This window comes from Rana temporaria, chromosome 6, assembly GCF_905171775.1.
Source record: "Rana temporaria chromosome 6, aRanTem1.1, whole genome shotgun sequence".
Taxonomy (NCBI): domain Eukaryota; kingdom Metazoa; phylum Chordata; class Amphibia; order Anura; family Ranidae; genus Rana; species Rana temporaria.
In genome coordinates, this window is record NC_053494.1 from 204,672,279 (window position 1) to 204,696,691 (window position 24,413).

Genomic DNA, 24,413 nt, shown 5'->3' on the forward strand with positions numbered 1-24,413 from the left:
GGAAATACAAAATGTTGTGGTGTCAGTGAACAATGCCATCTTTGGTATTAGTGGGAAGACTAGTGTCCTATTGATGGTGTCAGTGGGAGGAATAGTGCTCCATCATTGGTGTTAGTAGGAGAAATACTGTCCCATTGTTGGTGTCAGTGAGAGAAATAGTGCCACATTGTTGGTGTCAGTGGGAAGAATAGTGTCCCATTGTTGGTATCAGTGGGAAGAATAGTGTCCCATTGTTGGTATCAGTGGGAAGAATAGTGTCCCATTGTTGGTGTCAGTGGGAGGAACAGTACCTCACTGTTCATGAAAGTGGGAGGAACAGTGTCCCATTGTTGGTGTCAGTGGGAAGAATAGTGCTCCATTATTGGTGTTAGTGAGAGGAATAGCGCCCCATTGTTGGTGTCAGTGGGAGGAATAGTGTCATGTCATTGATGGCAGTCAGAGAAATAGTGTCCCATTGTTTGTGTCAGTAAGAGAACTAGTGCCCCAAGGGCCAGATAAAGGCAAACAAATAGCCATATTAAACCCACGGTCCGCAGTTTGGAGACCGCTGGTCTAGGGCAGCCATTCTCAATATGTTTGTCCCAGAGGAACTCTTGAAATAATTTTCAGGTCTCAGGGAACCTCTGTTAAAAGTTATGGAGGGTCAGTGAAAAAAATGCCCCTTACATTGGAGGCCAGTGGAAACTAAGGCCCACTATTATTGGTGGTCAGACAGCCACAAAGATCATTAAGTTAATGCAGCTGGCTCTGCCAAGTGGTGTTTTCCCTGAAACTATGCAGATGCCATCAAATTGGAGGTTAATCAAGGAACCCCTGGTTGGCATAGGCAGCGTCCAATCACAGCGCCTGTCGTTTCAGCCAATCAGGTGACAGGTAACACAGACTCGACCACCTGATTGGCTGAGAGGCGGTTCAGCGTTAGGAAAGCGATTCATTCGATTTCCTAATACACAGCTAAGTGAACAGCGAACGCCCAGCATGGCGCTTGCTGTTCACTGTTTTGGACGCCTATTAGAGCCTATGGGCCAGATCCACAGACGAAGTACGCCCTACTACTGATACGCCGGCGTACTTTCAAATTTCCTGCGTCGTATCTTTAGTTTGAATCCTCAAACCAAGATACAACGGCATTTGTGTAAGATCCGACAGGCGTACGGCTTTGTACGCCTTCGGATCTTAGATGCAATACTTTGGCGCCCGCTGGGTGGAGTTTGCGTCGTTTTCCGCGTCGGGTATGCAAATTAGCGAATTACGACGATCCACGAACGTATGCGCGGCCGTCGCATTTTCTAACGTTGTCTGTAGTCGGCTTTTTCCGGCGTATAGTTAAAGCTGCTATTTTGCGGCGTATAGGTAGACTTGCCATGTTAAGTATGGCCGCCGTTCCCGCGTCGAAATTTGATTTTTTTTTTTTTGCGTAAGTCATCCGTGAATAGGGATGGACGTAACTCACGTCTAAGTTCAAAAAATGACGTTGTTTGCGACGTCATTTCGCGCAAAGCACGGCGGGAAATTTCTGGACGACGCATGCGCAGTTCATTCGGCGCGGGGACGCGCTTCATTTAAATGAAACCCACCCCCAACCCGCCCAATTTGAGATCCGCCGCCAGAGATACACTACGCCGCCGTAAATTACGGCGCAAACTCGCTGAGGATTCGAATATACGCCAGGTAAGGTACGGCGGCGTAGTGTATCTCTGATACGCTGCGCCGATCCAAATGTATGTGGATCTGGCTCTTTGGCTCTAATCAGGTCCTTTCAAAAAATACCCCGCCGCTGCAATTCAGGTGCCCGGCGCCCGACAAGGGGCCGGGCACCTGAATAGAGGGTGGCAGTGCATGAATCTATCTATGGTGATAGAGGGACGGTAGGAGAGAAAAAGCGGCGCGCCTGCGCCCTTTATGGACGCACCGCCACTGCTAGACATAATGAATTTTTAACCACTGCAGTGTGTGTGGGGGGGCAGGGGGGGGCATGGCAAGGATAGATTTCTTTCAAATTCATGGCGTTGGGTCACTTTCTCACAATATAATGCAAAGGGAAGAATTTGATTGGTTGCTAGAGGCAGTTGTTTGAATATTCTTTGCGTCCATGTGGCCACTCACCAGGGGTAGATGGACAGCAGCTTTCGTATGAAGAGGGAAGCACTTTGAGAAACATTGGAGTAGAGCTTAAAAATGTCAAACCGTCCAGCTACAATCTTGTTTTCCATTTCCATGGGGTCCAATTCAAAGAATGGAGATCGTCCACTTAGCCTGCACAAAAACACAGAACCAAAGAGATAAAGAGAGAATAATGCTGGAATAAAGATTGTAGGCCTCTCCCAAATGCACTGTAACTTTAATACACTCCATTAGTACAGTATAGACATAGAACAATTTTACTAGGGGGAGGCATGGATCCTTGTCTCTGCTTTGCAGGAACAGAGGTTCCATGCCTTCCCCACTGACAGAACGGCAATTAGCCTTGTTTACATAGGCAGACTGCTGTTCTGCCTATGTACCAAATGATCAGCGTGGGGGGGGGTGGTGCGGCAATCATCGAGTCCATAGCTCCCAACTGTCCCTGATTTAGACGGGACTGTCCCTGATTTGGAGCAAAGTCCCTCTGTCCCTCATTCCTCCTCATTTTGTTCTGATCAGTATAATTGTATATAAAATGCACTTTATTATCTATCAAAAAGTTTTTCCCAGCGCTAAACCTTTCATCTGATTTCTAAATTGCTGCATTTGTAAATTCCAAAAGCCAATATAAAGGAATAGTAGCGGTAAAAAGGCACTTGTGGGTTTAACCAATCTTGTTTTTTATTGTACAATTCTCCTTTAAGGGGGCGTGGCAGGGGGTGTGTCTTATGCCTGCATACTTTTGCTCATAGGTGTCCCTCATTCCCATCTCAAAATGTTGGGAGGTATGATTGAGTCCATGGAACCTGCTGATTGGCTCCCGCTGTGTAGAATCACAGTGGGAACAAGCCATCAACAGCGTGCACTCGTGCCTGATACCCAAAAGCGCAGTCAGCAAGTTGTAAAATTCTCGAAATTTGAGCTGGGCACATATATCTGCAGTGTTTTGTTATCTCTCTTCAATGAGCTAAGTCCCATAGCTCTCTCCTGAACTGTTTCCTCTGTTATCAGCCAGATAACAAATTCTCGGACACCCCAGAAAAAAGCAGCCTGAAATTTCTGTCTGGGGAGGTTGCTATAAATAGATTAGCAGGGAGCTGGCCCTGTTAAAAAACACCTCTGAGAGTCTCTGCCTATGAGGAGAGGGGGTGTGTGCCTTTCCTCCAATCAGCAATTTTAGCTATCTTGGCTGTATGCCCAGACATCACACTCTGTGTTAACCACTTCCAGACCTTAGGTGTTTTTCAGATTTGGTGTTTAGCAGAAAAAAATGTTTTAGTCTTGCAGAAAATTACTTAAAACCCCCAAACATTATATATATATTTTTTTCTAACACCCTAGAGAATAAAATAGTGGTCATTCCAATACTTTTTGTCACACCGTATTTGCGCAGCGGTCTTACAAGCGCACTTTTTTTTTAAAAAAATTCACTTTTTTTAATTAAAAAATAAGACAACAATAAATTTGGCCCAATTTTTTTATATATTGTGAAAGATAATGTTACGTCGAGTAAAATGATACCCAACATGTCACGCTTAAAAATTGCGCCCGCTCGTGGCATGGCGTCAAACTTTTACCCTTAAAAATCTCGATAGGCGATGTTTAAAAAATTCTAGAGATAGCATTTTTTGAGCTACAGAGTATGCCTAAGGCTATAATTATTGTTCTCGCTCTAACGATCGCGGCGATACCTCACTTGTGTGATTTGAACACCGTTTTCATATGCGGGCGCTACTCGCGTATGCGTTCGCTTCTGCGCGCTAGCTCGTCGGGACGGGGCGCTTTAAAACATTTTTATTTTTTTTTTCTTATTTATTTTTATATATTGTATTACTTTTTACACTGAAAAAAAAAAAATTGATCACTTTTATTCCTATTATAAGGAATGTAAACATCCCTTGTAATAGAAAAAAGCATGACAGGTCCTCTTAAATATGAGATCTGGGGTCAAAAAGACCTCAGATCTCATATTTAGACTAAAATGCAAAAAAAATATAAAAAATTGTCTCTTTAAGAGGCTGGGCGGGACTGACGTTTTGACGTTTTGAGGGACGGGCGAAGGAGATTTTTCCTTCAGTCTCGTCCCCAGTCAGCTGCCGAACGGTCCCGATCTCCTCCGCCGCTACCGACGGCTCCAGTAAGCGGCGGAGGGCGCGGGAGAGCAGCGGGAGGGCCCCTCTCCCGCCACCGATAACGGCGATCTCGCGCCGAATGCGCCGCGGAGACCGCCGTTATCGTGTACCAGACCGCGCACACTAAAGATCGATACCTCGGTTGTGGCAGCAGCTGCTGCCGTTACCGAGATATCAATCTTTAAAAACAGGACGTACATCGTCGTGCGCAGGTCTGGAAGTGGTTAAACAGGAAGAGAACATTTCCTAACATGATCTGAACTTTCTAAACAGTATATAAATGTGAATACAGCAGATATACATGTAAAACCTATGTAGAGAGATTTGTTTCATCTCTGTGTATCATCTGAGGCTGTTCACTTCAATGGTGTATGGAGGGTTTACATCCACTTTAAGCTATTTCCTGTGCTAGTTGAATGTTTTTCACTGGTTTAGAAAAGGAAACAACAACAACAGGGCCACTAGATGATGAGAAGTATCACAGAAATTCTTTAACATACTTACCACCATCTAGTGGCCAAATGTGGTATTTTCCGTTAAAGCAAAAAAGTTTTGCTTTAAAAAGGTTGTAAGGTCAATTTTTTTTTAAATTAAAATAACAAAGAGGTACGTGTTCTGTGCAATGGTATTGCGCAGAGCAGCCACTTACCTCATTTTTTAAGGCCCCCCCTCCCCTCCCGATGGCACGCTCCGCTCTGCCTCTTTCTCTGTGTGCCTCAAAGGAAGCCCCTTCCTATGGTGAGACACAGGCCGGCGTGCTTCTGAGCCGGGCTGTGTCCATCCATGGACACACACAGAGCAGCTTAGACTCACCCCCCTCACAGGATTTGTTTGGGGACTGTAGAGCTGCAAAAGGGCACAGCATTGGATCAATACAGGACTCAGATAAATGTTTGGGGGGAGGGAATGAGAAACAGCTAGTAGAAAGTTGTTACCATAATGCATAGAATGCATTAAAGTAAAACAACTTTTTTGATTTTAGAACCACTGTGATGGAGTTGATAAAATGTCTATGATTGTCTCTCTCTCTTAACCACTCAAATATTATTATTTTATTTTATTTTTTATTATTTTTATTATTTATTTTCTTACTTGTTGCGATATATATATGTATATGTCTTAGTAATCATGTGAGAAACAGTAGTATTTTTCCTTGACTAAAATATAACAGAGGTATTCACCCCTTACTCAAAACGAGAAACAGATGTCTTTCTTACCCCTCCTTTCTGCCCCTCCCACCGTGCAATGAAAGATGACTGCTGAAAGGTCTGGAATTCAGCCTCGTGGAAAACAGATGTCGACAGGAAAAGGACCATTTACAGATGAACCAATCATATACACACATATGTGATGACGTTTGCTTATGTCACTTTGCTTATATAAGGGGCTGTGACCTTGAATAAACCCTGGGTTGATGAGGAAGAGCTCACACTGACCAGTGTGTGCCAGTGTGATTCTTTTGCATGCATGCATTCACATCATGAATTTGGATCAGAGGCAGAATAGAACATATATCCTGGAATTGGACCAGGGATAAATCTATTACACCACTTTGAGCAAGCACTAGTGAAATTCTCCCAACATGCATTTCCCCTATAAATGACTACACTGGATCATTTATTACTTACATTACATATGTAAGTACACCTAATCCCCAAATATCAGCCGCTGGTCCAATAGCCTCTCCTTTCAGCATCTCTGGGGCTGCAGAGAGAACACAGAAAAGAGACAAAGATATAAAATGGTATCAGGATGGTTGGTGGAGCAAACAATTTTTTACATACAGCAATTATGTTCTACAAGCATAAGCGTGCGCACAGGGTGTGCCAGGTATGCCTGGGCACACCCTAATCATGTTGTAATGTACAGATTTCCCCTGCTGCTTGGATGGAGAGATAGAGGCAGGGGAGATAGAGGCAGGGGAAGCTCTGTCCTCGGTCCCTTTCCCTGACTCAAAAGTGGGACAAAAGTTATAATAAAAAAAACTACAGACACCAATCTCTGCCCTACTGGCATCATCCACTGCCCTACTGACATCGTCAACTGCCCTGCGGACATTATCCACTGCCCTACTGACATTATCCATTGCCCTACTGGCATCATCCACTAGCCTACTGACACCGTCCATTGCCCTACTGCCGATAGATACACACAGACATATGTGTTTGAACTTCGGGGTGCACACCCTAATGCAGTAGGCTGCGCACACCTATGCATCAGTATCGTGTGCAAGTAAACCAAAGATGTTTAATTAATATTGTTTACATATAATTTTCCTCTTGGCCTCAGGAACTAATTTCAGGTTTTAGCAGAAGGACACATTATGAGGCCAGGTTACTGATTCTAGTTGTTTCACGTACACATGTATTCCAGGGTCCCGACACGTTTCCCCAGCTGGCGAAGGATGAGAGGGCTGAATATCTGAGCGCTTCCGAAGTCAATGATCTTAATGGTATTCATATAAGACACCATGATGTTCTCTGGTTTAATGTCCAGATGTAGGATCTTCTGTTCATGGAGATATTCTAATCCCTGAAAGATCTGAAGCAAGTAATTGGCGACATCATCTTCTGAGTAACGGAACCTAGACCCACAAAGGAAGGACAACACAGAATCAAAATGCTGGACATTGATAGAAAATGTATCGATGTGGGAACATTGCTACAACTGGATTTATGTTTACATATTAATACAAAATGGATCTATTTTGGAACATTGCTACAGAATGAATCTACGTGGGAACATTGCTACATATTGCCTGTAATAAATACATAAATAAATCAAAGTGGATGTCAGAAAGGATGGTGCATTGGAATGAATATCTGGGCACAGGCCAGCGCATAGCCAAGCATATGGAGATGTGCTTATGTGTGTGCCGCGCGTCCGTGTGTGTGCGAGTCTCTCCGGAATGCTCCGAGCGGGCTATTTAAAGTAACCTGCTTGCACATGATCAGTGCTATCTGGTATACATGGTTCCCTGTGAAACCTGTTATCTGCTTATGTATCTGACTACCTTTTACTGATCCAGCCTACCCTGACTACTCTTCAATCAATAACCTTGGCCTGTCCCTGGAATAGGCCTCTGCCTGCTTCTTCTGTTCCTGATCTGCTCAACTGTTATCTACTTCGGCCTGAACTCTGATTATGCCTCTGCCTGATCTGACTGCCAGTTACAGACCCAGCTTGTGTGACTCTGCTGATCATCTGCCTGCTACTCAGCCAATCGCTGCTGATCATTTTGCCCAGCCAGTATTTACTGATCATCCGCCTGCCATCCATCCAATCTCTGCTGATCACCCGCCTGCTGCCCTGCCAGTCTCTGCTGATCATCTGCCTGCTGCCCAGCCAGTCTCTGTTGATCATCTGCCTGCTGCACAGCCCGTCTCTGCTGATTATCTTCCTGCTGCCCAGCCAGTCTCTGCTGATCATCTGCCTGCTGCCTAGCCAGTCTCTGCTGATCATCTGCCTGCTACACAGCCAGTCTCTGCTGATCATCTGCCTGCTGCACAGTCAGTATTTACTGATCCATCTGCCTGCCATCCATCCAGTCTCTGCTGATCACCCGCCTGCTGCCCAGCCAGTCTCTGCTGATCATCTGCCTGCTGCCTAGCCAGGCTGATCATCTGCCTGCTGCCCAGCCAGTCTCTGCTGATCATCTGCCTGCTGCCCAGCCAGTCTCCTGATCATCTGCCTGCTGCCCAACCAGTCTCTGTTGATCATCCGTCTGCCATCCATTCAGTCCCTGCTGATCACCTGCCTGCTGCCCAGCCATTCTCTGCTTATCATCTGCCTGCTGCCCAGCCAGTGTTTGCTAATCATCTGGCTGCTGCACAGCCAGTCTCCGCTGATCATCTGCCTGCTGCACAGCCAGTCTCTGCTGATCATCTGCCTGCTGCCTAGCTAGTCTGTGATGATCACCTGTCTGTTGCTCAGCCAGTATTTACTGATCATCCACTTGCCATCCATCCAGTCTCTGCTGATCACCTGCCTACTGCCCAGTCAGCGTCTGCTGATCATCTGCTTGCTGATTAGCCAGTCTTAACTGATTGTCTGCCTACCGTCCAGCCAATCTATTCTGAACGCCTGCTCACTTCCAGCACAGTCTACCATGATCTTCTACCGACTCCCCCACCTGACTCTGTGGATGTTCCGACTACCCACGTGCACCAGCTGCTGACATTAACTACTAGGCATTTGTGCCACTTCGTGCCCTCCTGTTACTTTACCAAAGCTAGAAGTGTCTGGGCTAGAAGTTGTCCTCAACACTTCAGGCTACTTCACCAGCTACGTAACAGTGGGAAAATTGCTACAACTGAATTAACATTTAAATATTACTACATGGGCACATTGCTACATATTAGAAAGAGGGAAAGAAAGCAGGAAGAGACACCTGGGTGCAGAGATTAAAAAACGTACACCTTATACCTTGCACTATTAAAAGATTTTTAATCTCTGGACCCAGGTGGTGCTTCCCCTTTTCTTTTCCCTTTTCTTGTTTGTATAGAGCTGTCTGGTACTCTGAGGGCGGCTGTCGCCCACCCCTGATAATACACACATCCACATGTGCATTCACCCACCCTATAACCATGGATGTACAATGGACTAATTCATTTTTTGGACTCTTATGTATGTTTGTAATGCTTTATTAATTTACTACTATTTTGGATCCAGCTGTTTTTTTGCGCCAGATACAATTGTATATTTTCACATTGCTACATTTTGCCTGTAATACATAATAACTGTAATAGAAAATAAATAATAAATCTATTTGGTAACTTTGCTGCAAGTGAATTTTTGTTTAAACATTACTCCAAAATTATTATTTTTGGGAACATTACTACAAAATGCTTCTCAGTGGGAACATTACTACAAAATGATTCTCAGTGGGAACATCACTACAAAATGATTCTCAGTGGGAACATTACTACACAATGAATCCTTGCTACAAAATAAATCTTTGCTGGAACTTTGCTACAAAATGAATTTTCATGGGAATTTTGCTACATAATGAATTTTCATGGGAATTTTGCCAAAAAATGAATCTTCGTGGGAACTTTGCTACCGAATGAATCTTCATGGGAAGTTTGCGCCAAAATGAATCTTCGTGGTAACTTTGCCACAGAAAGAATCTACATGGGAATATTTCTACACAATGAATCTTCGTGGGAACTTTTCTACAAAATGAATCTACGTGGGAACTTATTTCTACAGAATGAATCTACATGGGAACACATTGCTACAGAATGAATCTACAATAGAACATTGCTACAAAATGAATTTACGTGGGAACACTTTTACACAATTCAATTAATCTTTGCTGGAACTTTGCTACAAAATTAATCTTCATGAGAACTTGGCTACAAAATTAATCTTCATGGGAACTTTGCTACAAAATTAATCTTTGTGGGAACTTTGCTACAAAATGAGTCTTCGTGGGATCTTTGCTACAAAATGAGTCTACATGGGAATATTTCTACACAGTTGGGGAGATTCAGAAAGAGATACGACAGCGAATCTCCTGATACGCCGTTGTATCTCTGAGATCCGACGGTCGGATCTATGTGACTGATTCATAAGAATCAGTTACGCATAGATCTCCCTTAGATCCGACAGGTGTAAGTGACTTACACTGTCGGATCTTAGGCTGCAATCATCCGCAGGCCGCTAGGTGGCGCTTCGTTTTTTACGCGACGAATATGCAAATTACGATTACCACCGATTCAGAAAAGAATGCCCGCCCGTCGCTTTTTTTTTACGTCGTTTGTGTTCGGCTTTTTCCTGCGTATACTTACCCCTGCTATATGCGGCGTATCCAATGTTAAGTATGGCCGTCGTTCCTGCGCCGAGTTTTGAATTTTTATGTCGTTTGCGTAAGTCGGTCGTGAATACGGATGGACGTAATTTACGTTCACGTCGAAACCAATGACGTCCTAGCGCAATTTGAATTCCGCCGGGGGAGTTACGATCCCCCTGGCGCAAGTTTCGAGGTAAGTGCTTTCTGAATACTGCACTAGCCTCTCAAATTTGCGTCGGCGGATCGTAAATCTAAAGATCCGCTAATCTATCTGAATCTAGCCCAATGAATCTTCATGAGAACTTTGCTACAGAATGAATCTACGTGGGAGCACATTGCTACAGAATGAATCTACGTGGGAGCCCATTGCTACAGAATGAATCTATAGGGAACTTTGCTACAGAGAGAATCTACGTGGGAACTTTTCTATGGAAAGAATCTACATGAGAACATTTCTACACAACGATTCTTCATGGGAACTTTACTATGGAATAAACTCTACGTGGGAACATTTCTACTCAATTAATCTTTGTGGGAACATTGCTATAGAATAAATTTACATGGGAACATTGCTACAAAATGAATCTGTGTGGAAAATTGCTACAAAATAAATCTATGTGGGAACATTGCTATGGAATAGTGAAATCAATGGGCCTTAAATATCGGTGTGAAAGCCTAGCCTTGCAAAGTTCAGATAACTGAAGCAATTCAGGGCACGAGAGGCTCCTGCGCCACCTACATCACCCCAACTCAGCCCCAGAGAAAAGAGTGTGTCTTGTCTCGGTCTGGCTTTGTGCCTTGGTCACTTAGCTTTTTCAAAGCATTTCTTAACTCCTCACCTTTCTACAAGGCAGTAGAGGATCTCTCTGCCGGAGCACTGCTCGGAGATGAGGACGAGGTACCGAGGAGTGATGTATGCCTCGTGCAGGCTCAGGATCCTCTGATGGTGGAGACATTTCAGGACCTCGTACTCTTGTAGCACACTCTGCTTGTTCTCTTGTTCATAGGGGATGATCTTGGCCATGAAGGTCTTTCCTGTTGCATTTTCTTTACACTCCCGAATCACTCCAAAGCGACCCCTGAAGGAAGTGTGACCACAGTATTACTACAGTACAGTCTATATCTGGGCTGCATTCACACTAATACTGTAAAACACACAATACAATACAATGTTAAGATTGGGGTGCCCTATATATCTTTAATGTATGAGGGGAAAAAAACAGTACCATAATCATATCAATAAGATTATCACTAAAGCCCTGTACACACGATCTGTTTGTCCGATGCAAACAATCGTATGTGGGCCCCATCGGTTTGATTTCCATCGGTGAAAAAAAATAGAACATGTTTTAAATTTTTCCTATAGATAAAAAACTGATAGAAAAATCCCATAGTCTGTATGGAACTCCATCGGTCAAAAATCCTATATCTTAAAGCCTCTGCTGGTAAGGTCCCTGAGCTAGAGTTCCCAGGTCTGCATACCTAGACAATATTCCAATCGCACACCTTCCTGGAGAAACGGCCTGCAACTGTAAAAATGGGTGCCGAAGCGATCACCAGCTGGGAACTGGAACAGCAATCATACAAACATATGTACGCAGGGCATTCGTCAGGCATCACTTGCCTGACGAAGAGGCCCTGCGTGACCTCGAAACATTGCTATCCCTGTGATGTTTTCACTGCAATACATTTTTGGACGTTCTGTACGATCCACGGTGTGCTGGCGAATATGTTTGTAGGTCTGCATACCTAACCATTACAAGGGGCCCAACTCTCTCTGCAGGGCTTTTAATGTATTTAATATTAATGAGAACACAACAAGAGGAGTGAAAATAGGCCAAGGCAACCCAGAACACCTAGAACTTCAAGGTAGGCAGGAGGAGAACTCTAGAAGGAGACCAACTATGAGTGGACCTTTAAACGCTTAAAAATACAGGCTGTCTTTTAAATCCAGCCGATATCAGATTTACATTAAAAATATAAACATTACCTGTGGCTGTTGCATCAGCTCACTGCTTTGATATGTTACTATATGAAAACTTTTAATAAAGATCTATTGAACGATACAAATATAAACATTGAATATAATTTTATATTTGTTGTATAATTTTAAATTATAAAAATGTAAAAAATATTTCCTATTTTATTTCTAGGTTCACAGATATGAGAGAAGATTAACCGTTACTTCTATTATTTTAAACCCCAAAAAAATGTATTTCCCTTTTGTTGAACCTTCAGAATTAAAAAAATGCAACAAATGAATCCTACTGTAATTTAACATTTAAAAAGTACATTTAATAAAATGTATTGGTCAGAAAAGTTTCTTTTGTGCCCCTGGTTTAATTTCACTTTGTTACTGGGGTCCCTGCTAAGTTTCAAAAACTACCATCACCTTGTTCCACAGTGCCCTTCCTGGCCCCTAAGGCCTTGTACACACGATAGGTTAACCAGAGGACAACGGTCTGATGGACCGTTTTCATCGGTCAAAACCGATTGTGTGTGCGCCTCATAGGTTATTTAACCTTCAGGTTAAAAAAAAGCCAACTTGCTGTAAAATGTAACCGATGGATTGGTAACCGATAGGTCAGAACTGATCGTTAGTACGCACAACCATCGGTTAAAAATCCATGCATGCTCAGAATCAAGTCAACGCATGCTTGGAAGCATTGAACTTCGTTTTTTTAGCACGTCGTTGTGTTTTACGTCACCGCCTTCTGACACGATCGTTTTTTTAACTGATGGTGTGTAGGCGCGACGGACCACCAGTCAGCTTCATCGGTTAACCTATGACAACAGTCCTTCAGACCGTTGTCCTCTGGTTAACCTATCGTGTGTACGAGGCCTAAGTCTTGTTGGGCAGTGGAATGACAGTTGGCAGGTTTATCCATGAAGTCAGGGAAAGTCACGCACCACTAATCTTGTGAAACTAGATCGGAGGGGATCACCAGAGAGGCTTTCTGGCTAATAAAAGAATTAGAGTTTAGAGATTTTTGTTTTCAAAAAAATTAGAATGACGTACAAGTTCACTTGTTGTTCTACATGTTCTCAATCTTCAGTTCCCTGTTTTTTTCCCAAGCTACGTAATTTATCTTCACTATAATCAGTTTTTAGACCCTTTGGAAAACTTTCAAATACAAAAACTAGCCCACAACATGATTGAAGATAAAGGTGTTGTAAAGGTTTGTTTTTTATTTTCTAAATAAGTTCCTTTAACCCCCCTGGCGGTATTCCCGAGTCTGACTCGGGGTTACATTTTTGTGCTGCGATCGGTAACCCCGAGTCAGACTCGGGCTCGCCTCGCTGAATCCACAGGCATGGTTTACTTACCTTGTCCCTGGATCTAGCGATGCCACCGCGCTGTGTGAGCGAGCGGGACCTCGCTCGATTCACACAGTGCCTCTGTGTGCCGCCGATCTCCGTTCCCTGCGACGTTACGACGCACGGGAGCGGAGAACGGCGGCACATTCAAAAAGGTAAACAAACACATTACATACAGTATACTGTAACCTGTAGATTACAGTACTGTATCTAAAAAATACACACACCCCTTGTCCCTAGTGGTCTGCCCAGTGTCCTGCATGTACTTTTATATAATAAAAACTGTTCTTTCTGCCTGCAAACCGGAGATTGTCCATAGCAACCAAAAGTGTCCCTTTATGTCAAAAATGGTTTTAGAGCAGCTAGAAAACAGCGATAATAAATTATAATCACTTGCAGAATTGTGCGATAGCGATTTGTGGGGAAATTCGTCAAAAAATAAATAAAAGTAATGACAGCGACAATTCTGCAACTGAGCAAATTTCAGTGATTTTGAGTTGATTACATTATTGAATAATTTTTATTATAATTATATTATTTATTGTTATAATTATTTATAATTGTTTATTATATTATAATTTATAATTTTGTTTTTAAAAAAATGTCATACCCGGGATGCCTACTAGACTCTTGTTTGGTCAGATTTAAGTGAGTTATTACTAAGAATTACAGGCCTACAGTATAAAATGCCAAATTTCCTTGCAAATAATGGTAGCGCTTTCAGCACCCTTTTTCTGAAATAATCATACCGCTAGGGAGGTTAAGCTAGTGCATTGTTGGTTCACTTACCTTTTCCTTCCATTTCCCTTCTAAATGTTAATTTTCTTTGTCTGAATTTCTCACTTCCTGTTGCTCCTCAGTAAGCTTGCCCCCATCATCCGAGCTGTTCTGCCTGGGGTGGGAGTTAGTCAGCATGCTCGCCCCCTCCCTTGGGACTACATCCCTGCGGGGAGACGCTGGACACAGCATCTCCCCGCAGGGATGTAGTCTCAAGGGATGGGGCAAGCACGCTGACTAACCCCCAGCTAGAACGGCTCGGATGATGGGGGCAAGCTTACTGAGGAGGAACAGGAAGTGAGAAATTCAGAAAAAGAAAAAAACATTTATAAGTGAAATGGAAGGAAAAGGTAAGTGAACCAACAAAGCACTAGCTTAAAGGAACCAATTTAGAAAATAAAGAAATAATCTTTACAACCCCTTTAAATATGTTTTTACACTCACCTTGTTTTCTCTTCCAAAAATGTGTAAGGTTTTTGGGGTACTCCTTGTCGAAGAGCGCTTTCTCTTCCTGATGGGGTCACTCTTCCTCCCGGCACTGGGGTATATCTGCCATCTTTCCCAGGAGTGACACTTCTGACTAATATGCGTGTAGGGACAGTTTGAGCAGCAGGTGCAAGAGTGGCAGTCTGGACAACCGGCATGGAAGAGACAATCTGAGTGACTGGTGTGGGTGAAACAACTTGAGGAACCGGTGTGGGGGCAACGATCTGGGGAACCTGTGTGGGGGCAACAACCCAAGGAACCGGTGTTGGGGAAACAACCTGAGGAACTGGTGTAGGGACAACAACCTGAGGAACCAAGTGGGGGGCAAAAACCCGGGGAACTTGTGTGGGAGGAACAATCTGAGGGATTGGTGTGGTAGACTGTGATTGGAAAGTCTCTTTTGTTGGAGTGGATGGTGGCATTGATATGAAGGAGGTCACCATATAGGTAGAGGATGAGGGAGATGGTGGCTTGTAAAGTGGACTCGTTGGAGGAGAAGGGAAAAAGGGTTTGGTAGGAGAAGTTGGGCTTAAAGGTGAATTTGAGGCTTTGAAAGGGGGAATGTGCAACATAATTGGAACTGAGGGAGCAGCAAAAACTGGTCTGGGAGCCACTGGTGGTGGAATTCGTGGCTCTGTTAAAAGTGGTTTGGTTGGTTCTGCAGGCACAGGAGACTTAGTAGTTGGAAAGACGGGCACAGCTTTCACTGGGGGCACAAACGTTGGAGATGGTGCTTTCTGTGACTCTGTAGGAGATCTAGCTTGTTGCACAGAAGTCACTGGCACAGTTTTAGCAGCTGGTTCAGGAGCAGGCTTCACTTGTTGAGTTGGGGCGGAAGGTGAAACTCTCAGATGGGACACAGATGGTCCAGTTGATGCCGACATGTTTACTGTGGAAATATGAGATGTTACAGGAACACCTAGTGGAGGCTCAGCAGACTGCAACTTGTTGGGTATAGAAACTTGATTTGGGGGCTCAACCTTAGTGACGGTTTGAGGTAATGATCTGTGCACTGTGGGAGGGGTAGGAACAAATCCTCTGTGCTTCCTTGGAGGGGTTGGTGGAGGAGGTGCTTTAGAAGGAGGCTCTGCAGGGGTGGTAGGAGCTGGAGTGTTCGTTAATGCCGGATTTAAAGGTGAAGCTAGAGGAGATCCAAATGATGGAGGCAATTTAATAGTAGACACAATTGGAGGAGAGGCTTCTGGGGAAGCAGTGACACGAGGAGCGATTGGTCCAAAAGAAGATATCGTGGGCATCACTTGACGAGCCTTCTGAGCAGCATGACCCACAGCAGGGGAAGGCTTGTGATCTACAGATCAGGAGAGAAGAGAGGAAAGAAGGAGATGATTTACAAATTTTGGAGGAAAAAAAAAAGAACATCACCTGTTTTCTATTGTTTTCTGCATCTGTAATGTGTGATGGGTAAAAATACAATGTAGCCAATTGACTTTTCCCCTAAGGCCCCTTTCACATGGGCGGTCCGGTCAGGCTCGCCTGTTCGTTTTTCCAGATAGACCCGAATGGACACAGGAGTGATTGGCGCCTATCGCTCACTGTGTTCATTTGGGAAAGGAAGGAGCCAGTAAATGACATCCCCCTGTGTGCCTGCAGCAGCTGTCGGCGGGAGAGGAGGGAAGCCGGAAGCGCTGAGGGGAAAAGGGTCACATAGGGGGGCCCAGACAGCAGATGGAAGTGGGTGCATGTGCTAGAACCAATCCCCTTGCAGTGCAGCTGAAGGGAGGGGGAGAAGGAGAAGCTGGCAGTGGGAAACAGGAGAGGATTGGTGTCGGCAATAAGACAGTTCAGCAGGTGTCTGGGCCCCCCTTTTGAACTGATGGGGTCTGGGCCCAGTACAGGAGGGCTGGTTGTACTGCCTAATCAGAGGCCCTGTATTCTGTTTTGCATTGCGTTACATATTTCCTGCAGCAGTGCCTCTCCTGCATTACAAGACTTTATTTTAATCTGCCATCAAAGGCATGCACATGCATTGTGTACTCTATTGTTTAAAACTTTAATAAAAACATTGAAACAGACAAAGGGAGCAATGATGTCCACTTGGCAAAAACTGACAAAGACTTCTTCTGCTTACCGTCTCCATCTATGACAACGCTCTTGGAAAAACTGCTGTAGGGTCCCTGGCCAGCTTTGTTCACACAGGCGACGCGGAACCTGACAGCACCGGATGGCAGCTCGGTGACATTGTAATAGCAATCCCTGATGCCGGAGCTGATCGCCTTCCACTCCCCTTCTTCTACAAATAGATCACACAAAAAGATGTGGGATTAGGTATAAGGCATGCATGACTGCTGTGGGAAAAACTAAGAACTGAACAACATTGGCTTGGAACCCCCAATGTACATTCATAAAACATTGTATTCTGAATACAGGATGTTCTGTGAATGGAGGAGGAGATGGGAGGAGCAGATTAACGTCTTAATCCCCCCCAAATCAGTCTGCCCCCCAGTATAATCCCCCACGTCAGTCTGTCCCCCAGTATAATCACCCCTAAATCAGTCTACCCCCCCCCCCCAGTGTAATCCCCCCCAAGTCTGTCTGTCCCCCAGTATAATCCCCCACGTCAGTCTGTCCCCCAGTATAATCACCCCACGTCAGTCTGTCCCCCAGTATAATCACCCCACGTCAGTCTGTCCCCCAGTATAATCGCCCCACATCAGTCGGTCCCCCAGTATAATCCCCCCACGTCAGTCTGTCCCCCAGTATAATCACCCCTAAATCAGTCTACCCCCCCCCCAGTGTAATCCCCCCCAAGTCTGTCTGTCCCCCAGTGTAATCCCCCACGTCAGTCTGTCCCCCAGTATAATCACCCCACGTCAGTCTGTCCCCCCAGTATAATCGCCCCACATCAGTCGGTCCCCCAGTATAATCCCCCCACGTCAGTCTGTCCCCCAGTATAATCCCCCCCAAGTCAGTCTGTCCCCCAGTATAATCCCCCCTAAATCAGTCTTCCCCCCAGTATAATCCCCCCAAGCCAGTCTGTCCCCCAGTATAATCACCCCTAAATCAGTCTACCCCCCCAAGTCAGTCTTTCCCCCAGTATAATCCCCCCACATCAGTCTGTCCCCCAGTATAATCCCCCCACGTCAGTCTGTCCCCCAGTATAATCCCCCTTAAATCAGTCTGCCCCCCCAGTATAATCCCTCTTAAATCAGTCTGCCCCCCCAGTATAATCCCCCCCAAGTCAGTCTGTCCCCCAGTATAATTCCCAGTTAAAGCATCCTCCCTTCCAATAAAATTAAAAGCACTGGATGCCGATGGGAGGGGAGAGGGGGGAGAGGGGGGATAGGAGGACTGGTGCTGCAGGGCTCCCACTGATGTGTCTGAGTTTCAGGTAGATTAAAACCCAGACTGTACAAGTGAATCCCGGAGAGGTGGCAACCCTAGATGCCATTAAAGTTCATGTGCGTGTAAAGGCAGACGTCCCAATACTTTTGACAATATAGTGTATGTGACAAAACAACTTAAATTATTATAAACCATATCTACAATGCGTGCAAAGTAATAAAAAATTAAAAAATAAAAGCCGATCCTAAGAATGACACCAGCTGTGTCCATTACACAAACAGAATCTGTTACTGCGTCTTTCTTGCCACGCCTCACTTGTTCAGTTGATACCCTCAGGCTTTGCTACCCCGGTGTCTCCATTAAGTGTTTTGGTAACTGTGGCCCGGATTCAGAAAGGACTTACGACGGCGTATCTCCAGATACGCCGTCGTAAGTCCAAATGAGCGCCGTCGTATCTATGCGCCGATTCATATAGGCAGTTACGCCTGAATTTGGCCAAGATACGACCGACGTAAGTCTCTTACGCCGTCGTATCTTGGGTGCATATTTACGCTGGCCGCTAGGTGGCGCTTCCGTAGATTTACGCGTTGAATATGCAAATGACCTAGATACGCCGATTCAGAAACGTACTTGCGCCCGTCGGATTTAGCTACGCCGTTTGCGTAAGGCGTCGGTCCGGCGTAACTTTACCCCTCATAAAGCAGGGGTAAGTCATGTTAGGGTATGGACGTCGGAAACATCGGAACAGCGTCGTATTTTACGTCGTTTGCGTAAGTCGTACGTGAATGGGGCTGGGCGTATGTTACGTTCACGGCGACAAAGCATTGAGCCGACGTATCTTAGGGAGTATTTGCGACGTGACTCTGAGCATGCGCGCGCAGGCGCCGTTCGATCGGCCATGCATTTACATGGGGTCACGCTTCATTACAATACAACACGCCCACTGCCTTGCTACTTTGAATTACGCGGGCTTACGCCGGCCCATTTACGATACGCCGACGTAACTTTGGGAGCAAGTGCTTTCTGAATACAGTACTTGCCTCTCAATGTTACGTCGGCGTAGCGCATAGGAGATGCGTTAAGCCCGCTCAAAGATACGACAATGAATCTGAATCGCGGCCCGTGACTCCATGGAGACACGTCATGCTGAACCAGGTCTGAGCTCACCTTTCATCTGACTCTCCAGGGTGAAGGTGCAGGGGGAGTTGAGTTCCTTGGACTTCCACAGAACCAGCACTGTGTTCTTATATTTCTGGGGGATCTCCGGGGTCCCGGGGGCTTGTGGCATTCCTGAGAAAGAGGGAGCAAACAAAGAGAGAGAGAAAGAGAGAGGGAAAAGTGAAAACCACAGCCGTAAAAAAAAAAAAGAAGAAAACACAAACAGCTGGACTTTTCTTAGGCCCCTTTTACACGGATATTCCCATCAGTGGACCCGATCGGAACCTCCATTCTTCTCTATCTAAGGGTGTAAATGGACATGTGTCTGTTTGCACCCACCGCCATCCAATCCAATCCCATCCACCAAAAAGACATTAATGGAGATCCGTTCCTCTTCCATCCAGTGGATCGGATGGCAGTCGGGTGTAAATGGACGTAGTTTTGGACGTAATTCTTCGTCTTTGTCTGGGACCTGGATGCCTTTACAGATCCATCAGCAGGATTCCTCATCTGACTATCTGGTGAGCCTTGTTTGACCCTGGGGTCATTGTTGGAGGTGAGCGGCCAATTCATAAATTTAACAGTCAATGTTTGGATTGCTGTTTTATCTGTTTTTTCTTTTATCAAGTTATCCCTATGAGATTTTTACCTTAGTATGAACTGACTTCTACCATTGGGCTTTAGTTGGACTTTTGTTCACATTTATTAATTTGTATGTTTGGATACTCATCATATTCATTTTTTGAGTACCGTATATACCATATATACTCTATAAGCCAAGGCACCTAATTTTACCACAAAAAAACTGGGAAAACGTATTGACTCGAGTATAAGCCTAGGGTGTCCATCTGCATGCCTCACTTTGCCTCACTGTGCCCATGCCTCACTGTGCCCATCTGCATGCCTCACTGTGCCCATGCCTCACTCTGTCCATGACTAGACTGATGTTTAACATGGGAGTCTATGGAAGGGGTGCCCGGCTTTGAAAAATCAATGCTCCCCAGCCGTAGGTACAGGGCCGTCTTAATAGCGTCATGGGCCCCTGGGCAAAGTAATGCTCTGGGGCCCCTACAATGATGACAGTGCAGTTAAACAGACATCAAGTAGGTAGGAGGCAGACTGCCTCCCCTGTGTATAGATCACTCTCAGTGCCATCATGGGGCCCCCAATTACGGGCCAGCGTGGGCTCAAAGACCAGCAGCTTTGGGGAAAGTGCAGGGGTCCCCCCATGCAGCTAGGGCCCCTAGGCAGTGCCCAGTGTGCCCTCTCATTAAGACAGCCCTGCGTAGGTACATGTGTGCCAGGTTTGGGGTCCAGGGGACGGTACCGGGTCCCCAAAGTCCGGGAGATCAGGCGCAAAAAGGTGACTCGAGTATAAGCCGAGGGGGGGCATTTTCAGCACAATAAAATGTGCTGAAAAACTCGGCTTATACTCGAGTATATACGGTATATTACTTTATGGCACATTATTGAATAAGCGCACCATTCTCATCTTTTTCTTTTACATTTATTACGCAGTGTTTTTTGAGTACACTATTAAGTGGTTGCAGCTAATTCACGGTCACTATACATGTACTATACAGTGGGGATCGAAAGTTTGGGCACCCCAGGTAAAAATTTGTATTAATGTGCATAACGAAGCCAAGGAAAGTTGGAAAAATCCCCAAAAGGCATCAAATTACAGATTAGACATTCTTATAATATGTAAAAAAAAGTTAGATTTTATTTCCATTATTTACACTTTCAAAATGACAGAAAACAAAAAAATGGCGTCTGCAAAAGTTTGGGCACCCTGCAGAATTTATAGCATGCACTGCCCCCTTTGCAAAGCTGAGACCTGCCAGTGTCATGGATTGTTCTCAATCATCGTCTGGGAAGACCAGGTGATGTCAATCTCAAAGGTTTTAAATGCCCAGACTCATCTGACCTTGCCCCAACAATCAGCACCATGGGTTCTTCTAAGCAGTTGTCTAGAAAACTGAAAGTGAAAATAGTTGACGCTCACAAAGCTGGAGAAGGCTATAAGAAGATAGCAAAGCCTTTTCAGATGTCAATATCCTCTGTTCGGAATGTAATTAAGAAATGGCAGTCATCAGGAACAGTGGAAGTTAAAGCAAGATCTGGAAGACCAAGAAAAATATTAGACAGAACAGCTCGCAGGATTGTGAGAAAAGCAATTCAAAACCCACGTTTGATGGCACGATCCCTCCAGAAAGATCTGGCAGACACTGGAGTTGTGGTACACTATTCCACTATAAAGAGATACTTGTACAAATATGGTCTTCATGGAAGAGTCATCAGAAGAAAACCTCTTCTACGTCCTCACCACAAAAATCAGCGTTTGAACTTTGCAAATGAACATATAGACAAGCCTGATGCATTTTGGAAACAAGTTCTGTGGACCAATGAGGTTAAAATAGAACTTTTTGGCTGGAATGTGCAAAGGTATGTTTGGAGAAGAAAGGGCACAGAATTTAATGAAAAGAACCTCTGTCCAACTGTGAAGCATGGAGGTGGATCAATCATGCTTTGGGGTTTTATTGCAGTCAGTGGCACAGGGAACATTTCACGAGTAGAAGGAAAAATGGATTCAATAAAATTTCAGCAAATTTTGGATGGCAACTTGATGCCATCTGTGAAAAAGCTGAAGTTAAAGAGAGGATGGCTTCTACAAATGGATAATGATCCAAAACACACCTCAAAATCCACGGGGGATTACATCAAGAGGCGTAAACTGAAGGTTATGCCATGGCCTTCACAATCTCCTGACCTCAACATAATTGAAAATCTATGGATAGACTTTAAAAGAGCAGTGCGTGACAGACAGCCCAGAAATCTCAAAGAACTGGAAGACTTGTGTAAGGAAGAATGGGCAAAGATACCTCAAACAAGAATTAAAAGACTCTTGGCTGGCTACAAAAAGCGTTTACAAGCTGTGATACTTGCCAAAGGGGGCAGTACAAGATATTAACTCTGCAGGGTGCCCAAACTTTTGCAGACGCCATTTTTTTGTTTTCTGTAATTTGGAAAGGGGAGGCGGAGCGGGCCGCCCTTGGTAGGCGTGTGCAGGAAAGGCAATGAGTTTATGGGTGACGTCACTTTCCTGGCACTTCACATCTGGAACCAGTCTGCCCATTCTCCTCTGACCCATGACATCAACCAGGCATTTTCCTCCACACAACTGCCGCTCACTGGATATTTTCTCTTTTTCAGACCATTTTCTGTAAACTCTAGAGATGGTTGTGTGTGAAAATCCCAGTGGATCAGCAGCTTTTAAAAATACTCAGACCAGCCCATCTGGCACCAACAACCATGTCACATTAAAACTCACTTAAATCCGCTTTCTTCCATATTCTGATGCTCGGTTTGAACTTCGGAAAGCTGTCTTCAGCACGTCTAGATGCCTAATTTCATTAAGTTGCTGCCATGTGATTGGCTGATTAGCAGTTTGCGTTACCAAGCAATTGAACAGGTGTACCTAATAAAATGGCGCAGTGAGTGTATGTGGCCAGCCTAAAGAGACCCTGTCTGGCTTCCAAAGGCCTCTTTGGCATTGGACATTTTTCAGCAACACTGAGTGTTATTTTTTAAATTATGAGTGAACAATCAGTGCTGTGGGAGAACAGTCAGCTTAAAAAGGGGTGGAGGCTCAGCGCTGGCTGTATTTTCCCCCTACAGGAACACCCATAAATTGGGCTTCAGAATGGGGTGGAGCTAAACCCAGCAAATTAGGTGCTTTTAACCCACAACAGAGGGGCAATAATTACAATAAAAAAGGAGAGAAGTTGTGTGACTTTATAGGAGTCTTTGGGCCAGATCCTCAAAAGGGATACGCCGGCGTAACTGCTGTTACACCGTCGTATCCGGGGGCCAGATCCACAAAAGAGATACGACGGAGTAACTGCTGTTACTCCATCGTATCCCTTGTCCTAACTTTGGAACTGATCCACAGAATCAGTTTCCCATAGTTAGGCAGAAGATCCGACATGTGTAAGGGACTTACACTGCCGGATCTTAGGATGCAGTACCACATCCGTCGCTGGGGGCATTTCGTGTCGAAATGCCGCCTCGGGTATGCAAATTAGCACTTACGGACATCCACGAAGCTTTTCAGCTTCGTTTTTTCTCCGTAAGTTTTAGTTTGCAAACGCAAAATTAGGGCTGCTTTTACAAGGTGTAAACTGTTTACACCATGTAAAAGCAGACCATTCTGTCCAGCGACGCGATTTTTTTTTTTGTTTTGAATTTTTTTTTTTCGCCGTATCTTTTTTTTTCCCGACGCAACTTTATTGACCCGTTGCGATCCACAAAGCTCGGCGTAATGTAATTTCGCGCTATGCATGACGTCATGAGCATGCGCAGTACGGCCGGCGCGGGAGCGCGCCTAATTTAAATGGGAATCGCCCCCATGAAAAGAGGAACGCCTTGCGCCGGCGGAATTTAAGTTACACAGCCAAAAATTTCTAGGTAAGTGCTTTGTGGATCGGGCACTTAGGTCGAAATTTTAAGGCAGTGTAACTTAAATGGGAAAATTTACGTTACGCCGGATCTTTGTGGATTACCCCAAAGTTCTTTATGCACTTGGTCCCCTGGGGAATGAAATAAAAGTTTTTGTGATAGTTCTTCTGAAATGTAGAATACATACGTGCAACAGACAAGCAGCAAGAACTGGTGGCATTGCCCAGAGCATTCGCTGCCACACATTCGTACAGCCCGGCCTCTTGCTGTCCAGCATTTGTGATGGTGAGAACTTGGCGTCCATCGGGGCTCGATTTTATAGTCACATGTCCTCCTGATTCCAAAACCATTTTATCTAAGGACAAAAATACAATCTGTCACAGACAGGTACGGAATATTACAAACATAGCAGACATTTTGAAAACTGTGCAACATTAAAGTGGAACTAAACCCTCCTATCGTTTTTAGCCAAGAAGCTGCCATCTTGGCCTCTGTTTGATCTTCAACTTCCATAATGCTGTACATGTGATCAGTTATGACACCAGCCATTGGATGGCTGGACAGTATGGTTGAGAGCACAACCAATGTGACAGTTACATTCCCGGTATGTAACTGTTTTTTGAAGCTATAAAACATATCCAATAAATTTTTTTTTATTTTTTTTTTAAATTGAATTTTTTCATAAACTTATAGCAGGACTGCGATATTGGCATTCTGACACTGACACTTTTTGGGAACCAGTGACACTAATACAGTGATCAGTGCTAAAAGTATGCACTGTCACTGTACTAATGACACCGGCTGGGTAGAGGTTAAATATCTAGGGCAATCAAAGTGCTGAATGTGTGCCTAGCCACTGTTTT

The 24,413-nt window shown here is 44.7% G+C and overlaps 1 protein-coding gene across 1 annotated transcript in view; it reads right to left on the reverse strand.

The window, feature by feature from the left end:
- Nucleotides 1-24,413, reverse strand: part of SPEG (striated muscle enriched protein kinase) — a 382,864-nt gene that overhangs the window by 3,012 nt on the left and 355,439 nt on the right. Inside the window, exons 33-40 of the mRNA XM_040358128.1 lie at nt 23,738-23,905; nt 19,102-19,224; nt 16,721-16,882; nt 14,590-15,940; nt 10,890-11,129; nt 6,617-6,840; nt 5,885-5,960; nt 2,107-2,256 (exon numbers count right to left, since the gene is read on the reverse strand). Of these exons, the coding sequence (XP_040214062.1) occupies nt 2,107-2,256; nt 5,885-5,960; nt 6,617-6,840; nt 10,890-11,129; nt 14,590-15,940; nt 16,721-16,882; nt 19,102-19,224; nt 23,738-23,905 (2,494 nt within the window). The remainder of the gene's footprint in view (nt 1-2,106; nt 2,257-5,884; nt 5,961-6,616; nt 6,841-10,889; nt 11,130-14,589; nt 15,941-16,720; nt 16,883-19,101; nt 19,225-23,737; nt 23,906-24,413) is intronic.